The 10362-nt window shown below is 39.0% G+C and overlaps 1 protein-coding gene across 1 annotated transcript; it reads left to right on the top strand.

The window, feature by feature from the left end:
• The first annotated feature begins 6730 nt into the window (after window positions 1–6730).
• LOC131989202 (cytochrome P450 1A1) lies at window positions 6731–10342 on the top strand. The gene is made up of 7 exons (XM_059354404.1): window positions 6731–6874; window positions 7302–8176; window positions 8277–8403; window positions 8493–8582; window positions 8784–8907; window positions 9041–9127; window positions 9234–10342. Exons 2-7 carry the CDS (start codon window positions 7337–7339, stop codon window positions 9529–9531), a joined length of 1566 nt encoding a protein of 521 aa, XP_059210387.1. The 5' UTR covers window positions 6731–6874; window positions 7302–7336; the 3' UTR covers window positions 9532–10342.
• The last annotated feature ends 20 nt before the right edge of the window (window positions 10343–10362 follow it).

The raw sequence follows: 10362 nt of genomic DNA, 5'->3' as shown, positions 1-10362 counted from the left end.
GTGGCTTTGACAGGGGCTTTCCAAAGAAAATAACCCTGATTATGAGGCAGGGAGGGAAATTATTTCCAGTTATGTTGCATACAGACCGTGGATGCATTAAGGGTAGACGGAAGCCAAGATGGCTCAGGTCCTAATGGAAACATTTTTACTCAGGTTCTAAGTCACCCAAGTAACAGCATCCAGGAGTTTTGTTTATTTCCTGACCTCAAACAAGTAATTTTGTTTTCTAACTCTCAACTTAAACTCTGTCATTTTTTTCTCCTGTCTCTCTTGAGCAAAGTTGGACAGTAACACTCCATGACGCTGGCTGCATTCATACCAACTCAGGCATTCCAGCTATTAATGTAGCACATAGTGTCCCAGCGCATAGTGGTGTAGAAGTGACTTTAATGGCCCATTTGTGTGATATTATGGTGTGAACCTTGACCCCTCCTATCGACAAGGTGGCGGTAATGTACCTGAAAGCAGTTTGTCAGCAGCCATTTAACAACAAAAGAACTTTAAACCCCTCTGCAGTATAGATTGTACTGTGCGTGTGTTGTACGCTCAGTCGAGACTAAAATAAATGAACACAAACCAAAGGAAGCTTCTCGGTATTGTTATTTTACATTACAGACTGAAAGCCAGACAGCAGAAATGGTTATGTGATTGGCCACCGCAGTGTGTCTGGTTGCATTTCTCCAAAGTCAATTCTTGTTTCTATTACAACTTTTTGCTTTTTAGGCTTTTTTCCAGCATCCTCTGTGGTCCATCGCCACTGCCCAGACGCACTGCCTGCATTCAAATGAATATGAGGGCTGGCAGTTAGCCACAACACCTGATTTGGTGAATGCAGCTTTTGACATTTTAGGTCAGCTTGTTCAGTTAAACCTACATTCAGAAGTCGTCTCGTTTTGTTGTGTTTGGGAATGTGTTGTCTGTTTCTACACTTGTTAAACACGAAAAATGTGGTCTGTGGGTGTCCACAATTTAAACTAAGTAAAGTTAAGTAAGTAAAGTTTATTTATAGAGCACTTTTCATAGATACAATCACAAAGTGCTTTACAACAGGGATAAAATGCAGTAAAATATAGAGTTGATAGAAGAAAAAAAAGAAAAAAAAAAACCTAAGGCACCTTTGACAGAGTTGTGTAAAAAAAGTAAGTAAGTAAGTAAAAAAAGTAAAGTAACAAAAATGATTTTTGATTTTGCTTTTGAGTATTTATTTTCAATGTGTATTGATTCATTATTACAGTTTTCATGTAACAATGCTTGTGAATCCCACATTTTTATAGAAGAATGACACTAATCTGGCGAGTACCTGTTTAATTCTAATTCATACAAGTCATTCAATAGTCAGAGTGTTAGTGCTCCACTATAAAATAAAGACAGTGATTACGTTTTTTGTGAAAAAGGCCTGTTGTTGTGAGGAGCATTTAATGTGTCACTTGACGGATTATCGAAGGGAAATTCCTATTCTGTTTTCCCACTTCCTTGAACAATGCTCTATCAACAACGATACAAATCAAACAATGTCTCTTTTTGTCGAGGAAGAAGTAGTAACATGCTGAGTAATTTACGTTGAGCAGGTTTAGGAATGAATATAAAACGTTCTTTATGTTTGATTTTCTTCTTACAAAAGTGTATATGTGTTTAAGCATTAAAGAAGAAACACTAAAAATGCTGATACAATGCTAGGAATACTATAATCAGTATTTTTTTTTGTATTGGACCCTCATTATTCATTACTTTTATCTTTATGTTTTGAGAAGTTTTTTCTTCACGACAACCTGTAGGATTCATTCAGTCAGCTCCGGCTAAATCACAAAAACCAACACAAAGAAAAAACATCCTCCTGACACCAGCGGTATGCAAAAACACTCACAGAGAAGCAGAGGTACACACCTGCTCTGAAGGTGTGTGCGTGACAGCCTTTGCGTGAGTAGAAACTAACAACCTTCACAGTCATTACACCTGCTTTTATGTCCAAGAATTCTTTAAGAGGTATATGGCTGAGGGCAAAACATTTTTTTCTTGTTTTTTTTCTCCCTCCCCAGTTCTGTGGAATGGACACAGAGCAAACTAACACCAAAGCTCCACACCTCCAGGCCGCCGTCCAGCTCTGCATTCCAGCTCATCCTGTGAATCCTGACACGACCCACCGCTGCTTTTGGCTGCGGTCAACTCTACACATGGCTCTGGATCTGCACAGTAGCACTCCTGTTCACTTCCTGGGGTGTAGCCTGTAATCTCTTTAATCTTTTTCAGAAGTAGAGTAGTTCACCACAGAATCTCCCCACTGACTCACATACTACCACCATTGCTCCCCTTTTTCTCTCCTCAGCTTTGATTTTTCTGTTCTTTGACCTGCTTTTTCTCTTTCCTTCCGTTTTTGAGAGGACTAATTGTCATGTGGATTTTTAAAAAGGCATGGAACAGTTTTCAGCCCAGTTGTGTGACATTTTCCGATGCTCCGTGTCCAGCTGTGAATGCTGCTCACCTGTAGTGATCTGACACAGACTCCTGCAGCCTGAGCACCCACTGAGAATGCAGCAGGCTCTCCTCAGGCGTTCTGCAATCACAGTCACGTTCATCTTTAATCAGGTTCAGTTTCATCCCTGAGGATCACACTCACTTAAAACCGCTGAGGTGTGGATCAGAATCCCTTTGATAGGTGAACAATATCAGGAGTTGGTTTTTGGCATCATTGCTCTAGATTTCACATTTATTGAGGTCTAGTGCGCTGCAGTAATATGAGCCTGTGCTGACAAGTAATTATTTCATTAGTGTATATTTTGAACACTGTAACACTGCTGGAACGTGTGTTTTTCTTTACCTACTGGCCCACAAGACCAACAGGATGTAACCAAAGGCACTCCCTATAGAATCAGCATGTATTGTGTCAGTCAAGAGCACACACTATTCGTCAGCAGGCATATTGTTGCAGCTGTAACTTGACATTTTTTCCCAGATCCCAATAATTAGAATTGGTTTAGCTGTTTTTCCACTCTAATTCTCTAAGCCGTCTGAGTTTGTAGTAGATTAAGATCTTGGTTTTGCTCTGTAATTATGGAGTTCTAAAAATGTTTGTACAAAGGTATTTTATTATTGTTATTATTGTTGTCATTATTTATAATTGATGTATATATATATATTTTTTTTCTTATGATTTTTATTTCTTATTTATTTATTCTTATTTCTTTTTTATTTCTTTTTTTAAATTTCTTTTAAATAAAAGTTGTGAGAGTAAAAGCACTGCCCTGACTTGAGGTTTTACTTTTAACTTTGCCCACACACACTCTGCACCCTCCTCACAAATCCCAGCTCCACTCTGGGACCCGCTGCGTGAGAGAAAGGGTGCTTCGTTCACCTTGTTTTATAAGTTCCAGTTTATGCCGTTTAGTGGGTTCTCGCCTGTGTGGCTGCTCAGTCCGGCCCCACCGTGCGTGTTGCATGACTGCAATGAATGAAGCCTGAGTGGCAGATTGCATGACTCCAAAGCCCCAAGATCCTCGCATTTACAGAAGCTATAGCGCGCAAATATGTGCACCTTCGTGCCCAAGCAGGGGGAAAAAGGGAGTCTCGCGTCCTGCACTCTTTGTTCTGCAAGTTTAAGACCCTTGTGTCTTTTCCAGAGGCTGCTGCCTTCGCGTGACTTGACCAAGCAGATTTAGGATTGTCCAGAAGACCGAGACCCTCCCCTCTGGACGCCAGCTCCGCTTCTCACGCAACCTGCAGCAACAGAGGCGCAGTCCCGTGGCGCACGGCGAGAGTCCCCGGAGAGTCCACACTCAGTCCGGGAGGATCCGGACAGCGCAGAGTCGCGGGGATTACGCTAAATAAAACTTAACCCCAATTCAAATTCTTCCCTTGATTTCCCTTAATTTGAGTGGGAAAAGATTGTTTTACCTTCAATGTAGAAAAAGCAACTTGTAGCGTAATACACAGGGGTTTGCGTATGCGTAATCGTAACCCATAATGTGCCAAGTATTTTTTCTCTTTCTCATTTTTTTTTAAATTATAAAGGGTTATGTCCTCTTAATAACTTGCCGTTGTTACTTGATTTTCAAAAAATAATTAATCCTCTAAAGCTAAATATATATCCTGAAGCACATGGGATGATATAAAAGGGAACTTGTAATGTTTTTTTTTTTTTAGAAGATAATATGATATTTATGACATTTGGAATTGTATGATTAGAAAATACATTTTTCAATGAAGGCAAACATGAAAAATAACCAAATTAAATTTGGCCTTTCCATTATCATACATTACTTCAAAGAAAAGAAAACAGCTGAACCTTTTAGGAACATCACACACCAGCATTCAAAAGGATGCTGTTTCGTAAGTTTTTCTCTTAGGCTTTACATTTTAAAGACACATCAGAGTTCTCTTTTCGTGTAACATTCATATCTTTCAGACTAAATTCCATTTTGAACATTTTCAGCACTGGAGTGAGGGTTTTTTTAAATGCTTTTAAAAAAAGAAAGTGGCATTAATATATAACTTTTTTATAGGGTGCTTTAGTCCTTTATCCAGCCATTGTCATCATGTAAACCCTGTGAGGTAAAGCTCCACATGATGAAGTAACCAATGCATTAATAAATCAACACAAATTTTCAGTGCAGCTTAATTTACTGTATATATTACCTGCTTTAGGGTGACTGATCACTGAACTAAAACAAAAAATGCAGCCAAATATTTGTGTTACTGGTGGTAAAATGGGATTTGAAATGGAAACGATTCTTCAGTCATTGAAAATCCTGTAAATTAATGAGTTTGTGACATCCTGAACAAGGAAAGCAGATTAAAGAAGCCTGAAAGAGTCAATACAATCCTACTTTCATCATATTATCTAGATACTCACATGTTTTGATAGCTGTGACTGCAGAAACTGAGGGCCAGTTTAGTTTTTTTTACACTTTTCTCCATGGCACATACTTTAACAGGTCACACATTAAAGTGTAACACCTGTTGCACAAGTCCGGACACACAGCAGTGTGACATGCAACAGTTGAACAGGTTTAAGTTTTTAATATATTTATTTATGATTAATTTATGTTTAAAGTTTTTTATATTATATATGATTAATTAATGTTTTATTTATTTTATGTTTTTATTAACGTCTTAAATATTACATATTATATTATATTATATTATATTATATTTTATACTTTTTTATCTATTTATTTATTTATTTATTTATTTATTTGTGTATCACTACTGGAACTCAAATCTTATGTATGACATCTAACAGCTGAAACTTTGGGTTTAAAAAAAGTATTATTATTATTAGTAGTAGTAGTGGTATTATTATTATAATAATTATTATTAGTAGTAGTAGTAGTTTTAATATTATTATTATTATTATTATTATTATTATTATTATTATTATTATTAATAGTAGTAGTAGTAGTAGTAATAGCTAGTGGTATTGTGCACGATAATAACGATACAATTCCTCTTTTGAAAGTGTTGAGTGTGAATGTGAAGTACGTGCCGACTTAGAAAAACGCTCTGAGAGCGTATAAACGGTTGAAAACGGGCGGAAGATGAATGGTATTGAACTCATCTACCCTTGCACTCCAGCAGTGCTGCTCCCCCCGCATCCTCTTCAAAAGGGAGGTGAGGGTTTGATCACTGCGCTCTCACGCAACTGGTCAATCTTTAACTCCAGCGGAGGACTAACAGGTACAAGCACGACATGGCATTTGACTGTTGAATCAGGACTTAGAGCTGCCTGGGTGGCTGGCTGCTCTGCAAGTTGTCACAAACTCCCACTCACACCAAAACTCTGATTTTAATACTGCAGGCACATTGGGTTGACTTAAAAAAAGGATGAGTAGATATGATGTTGTTCTTTTACAGCTTTTCCATTATTTCTCCCGAAAAAAAAAACAACAACGTTTCCTGATACATAAAAATCTCTTTAATATGGGGCTGTTTTTTTTTTTTTTAGACTTTTTTTTGTGTTACCAATGTGTTTTATAAATAATGTTAATGCCACTTTGATAAGGCTTCTCCAAAATATTCATTCAAGTGATTATTATTACTATTATTATTATTATTATTATTATTATTATTATTATTATTATTATTATTATTATTATAGCGTGACCAGCAACAAACTGCTATCACTTTTATTGATTTTATATTGATCGCTAATTGGAACAGAGCTAGACAAATAAGGATTATGTATCATTGAACCCATTATTGACTCTGATGAGATCAAAGCGCGGCTACTTCAATGAACAGTGCATTTTGAATTCAAATTATAAGGTTTAATGATAAAATATTGCAACTAATTAAACTTAATTTATATACAAATAAAGCCAAACGCAAGAATGCATCTGTATATCCTTTAAATGCAACCTGCAGAATAGGTGACATGTGAAACAGCGTTTTATTATAGTTGCCTGTGATGGTTATTCCATCTTATCTGTCCATAAACGATAATAACCCATAAAACGCATTAAGGCTATAAAGTCGTGCGAGTCTAAAACTTTCTTTCAATTGTTAAATATACAATTTCTTTATTGACATGGCGTTTCCAACTCTTTTTTTTTTTATCTGGCACAGTCACGCAAACACAGCACGTAAAACTCTCACGCACACACACCTTTTTTTCTGTACTAAACTTCATTCATGACAAACAGAGAGAGCGAGGGAGAGGGAGGGAGGGAGAGACAGAGGTTACGTCATGAACAGCAGCCAATGAAGCTGTGGAGCGCACTATAAAGCAAGAGCCCATTCTCTGTTTTGGGGACATGAGGAGAGTTACCTCGGATATTAACTCTAATTCTACTACTACTAAACAATACTTTCACCATCTTGGAAAAAGTTGAAAAAAGCTTCTGGGATCAGAGCATTTTTCCTCTGTTGCAGTTCCACTCAGGTAAGTTTCATCTATGCACATGACGACAGATTGATTTCTAACTGAGCAGGCAATGTCAGAGTGATAAGAGCAAAGTGCAGAGTGGAGATTATTTTGCAAGCAGCAGTTAATAAGTTTGCTCTTTGCAGTTGCAGCATTTAACGTGACACTTCTTTTTTAATTGTTGTTCAGTATTTATAAGCTTTCTACGAGTCATATCATAGTGGTAATTAACTCTACAAACTCCATTATTTTGCATAGAATACCACTTGATAAAAGTGTTTATTGTGCAGCATGCGAACCTATAGAGTACAATTAAGAGCTAACACAGTCCGTGTTACGGTGTTTTAGTTAGTTCAAAGTTTATGGTGCATGTAGTCAACATGTTGCACAATCCCTCTCCTTCCCCGCCTTCACTACTATAATGCCCCTCCTATTTAATTTCCAGGTTGTGTAGAAGCCAGAAAAAAAGGAGTTGTCATCATGGTGCTAATGATACTACCATTATTTGGATCGGTGTCGGTGTCTGAGAGTTTGGTTGCCATGACAACAGTTTGTCTGGTCTACCTGATCCTCAAGTTTTTCCGCACTGAGATTCCTGAGGGGCTTCGTCAGCTGCCTGGACCAAAGCCCCTGCCAATCATTGGGAATGTGCTAGAGGTTGGGAGCAAGCCTTACCTGAGCCTCACCGCCATGAGCAAGCGATACGGCGACGTCTTCCAGATCCAGATCGGTATGCGTCCCGTGATTGTGTTGAGCGGCCATGAAACACTTCGACAGGCTCTCATCAAGCAAGGGGAAGAGTTTGCGGGCAGACCTGATCTATACAGCTTCAAGTTCATCAATGACGGCAAGAGTTTGGCCTTCAGTACCGACCAGGCCGGCGTCTGGCGTGCCCGTAGGAAGCTGGCCTACAGTGCCCTGCGATCCTTCTCCACCCTGGAGGGCACGACCCCAGAGTACTCCTGCATGCTGGAGGAACACATCTGCAAAGAGGGAGAGTATCTGATCAAACAGCTCAACACAGTCATGAAGGCCGATGGCAGCTTTGACCCCTTCCGCCACATTGTTGTCTCCGTGGCCAATGTGATCTGCGGGATGTGCTTTGGCCGACGCTACAACCACAATGACCAGGAGCTGGTGAGCTTGGTGAACCTCAGCGACGAATTTGGCCAGGTGGTGGGGAGCGGGAACCCTGCAGATTTCATCCCTGCTCTTCGATTCCTGCCCAGTGGATCAATGAAGAAGTTTCTGAACATCAACGACCGCTTCAACGCCTTTGTACAAAAGATCGTCAGCGAGCACTACACCACCTACGACAAGGTAGGCCCCCATTCATGTAATAAGTCCAGTCTTCTAAAATGAGACATTGTATTCCTATGTATGAACAACTTATTGAGATCTTCCAATCATCTTCTCTCAGGACAACATTCGTGACATCACCGACTCCCTCATTGATCACTGTGAGGACAGGAAGCTGGACGAGAACAGCAATGTCCAGATGTCTGATGAGAAGATTGTTGGAATTGTCAATGACCTGTTTGGAGCTGGTAGGTTACATTTCTACATACTGAATCATCAAAATGTACACAAAGTAAATAAAAAAAGTTTCCTTACAGAGATTATGTTTCCCTTCCAGGTTTTGACACCATCTCCACTGCTCTTTCGTGGTCAGTGATGTACTTGGTTGCTTACCCAGAGATACAGGAGAGGCTTTATCAAGAACTGAGTAAGTATTATAGCTTTTTCACCCAAGATACGTCCTTGGATATTTCATTTATATGACAAGACAGTTTTCATTCCTGTACTGATTAGTGCTCTTAAAGTTAAATTGTTCATTGTGATTCTTGAGACAAAAATGTTGGACAGGACTATAGACTGCAACCTTAAGCCTCATCCTCAACTAATAGTCAATGATTTTTTCCCCCAGCGGACAAAGTGGGTCTGGATCGCACTCCTCTCCTCTCTGATAGAACAAACCTACCCTTTCTGGAGGCCTTCATCTTGGAGATCTTCCGTCACTCTTCATTCCTGCCATTCACTATCCCTCACTGGTGAGGCTCATCTCTTCTGATGCATGAGAGTGCTACATGTGCCAGAACCAACATAGAACACAAACATAGATATCAATGTGTGTGATATGAACTTGTAAATGCAGTTGAGTAACATTTTATCCTCCTATTTCAGCACATCAAAAAACACATCGCTAAATGGTTACTTCATTCCCAAAGACACCTGTGTCTTCGTCAATCAGTGGCAGGTCAACCATGATCCGTAAGTTCCTTCTGTTACATTTTTTTTGTCTCTTTTACATCATAGACCTGCATCTTATTGTAATTTGTGCACCATATCTAATTTCTTCATTCTCTGAACTTTTCAGTGAGCTGTGGAAAGATCCGAATTCTTTCAACCCAGATCGCTTCCTGAGCGCTGATGGATCAGAGGTCAACAAGCTAGAGGGAGAGAAGGTGATGGTTTTTGGCATGGGAAAGCGACGCTGCATCGGCGAGGTCATTGCACGAAATGAAGTCTACCTCTTCTTGGCAATCATTGTCCAGAAGCTGAACTTCCACGCGGTGCCTGGAGAGCCGCTGGACATGACCCCAGAATACGGTCTTACAATGAAGCACAAACGCTGTCAACTGAGAGCCACAATGCGAGCGAGAGATGAGCAGTAAAACTATTTATAATGTACAATGTCTGACACAATAGTTGGTATAAGTTGACTCTGACACTGTATGGGTGTCAGTGAAAGAAGCATCTTTCTCAGAATGTAAGCGGCACTGGATGCCGGATTTGATCTACAGAGCTAAAGGCAATGAAGCAAATAAGTGAGTTGAGCTTTTTTCAGATTGTCAGAGATATCTGTGTGTGCGCGAACATACTTCTATCATGTTTTTGGTTGTCTAAGAGATATTCCTGCACATGGTTGGCGCTTCTCATTGAAGTATAAGGGGATACCTGGTTCTCCTGTGTTGTGTAGTAAACTTAACTGCTCCCAAGAAGTTGTAACATACAGACTTTGTTCAACTGTGGGATACACAGTATAATTTACAGGATAGGCATTACTTTTTAGGCCACTGCAACCTAAATTGTTTTCTTCTGTGACACAGGACTCTGAACTGAACAGATATTATGTTATGATATTATTTACACTTGTTTGTAAGCTAATTATTTCTGATTCTGTTATAATGTGGATGTAAGACACTGAAGCTATATTTGTATCCCAAAATGTGATGTTGTGTGTATATCAAGTGCTTTGTATTTTTTTAAAGCAATTTTTTATGTGCCTAGCGTTTGTATATGTTTGAGGTGAAATTGTTTTTCTTTGCATTTATATGAAATATCAGGACACCAAAAGTAATTTTTTGGTGAATACAATATAAAATTTTGTATTTTTTCCTAATGTATCAGTGCTTGAATAACATGAAAGGGCATGTGATCAGAGCATCCTTAATCAGCCACACAAATAAAATATGTTGGAATGATCATCTTGTTCTATTGTTTGC

Source organism: Centropristis striata, chromosome 2 (genome assembly GCF_030273125.1).
Source record: "Centropristis striata isolate RG_2023a ecotype Rhode Island chromosome 2, C.striata_1.0, whole genome shotgun sequence".
Lineage (NCBI taxonomy): Eukaryota > Metazoa > Chordata > Actinopteri > Perciformes > Serranidae > Centropristis > Centropristis striata.
Note: the sequence above shows the minus strand (reverse complement) of the source record. Positions and strands in the feature narration are given on the sequence as shown.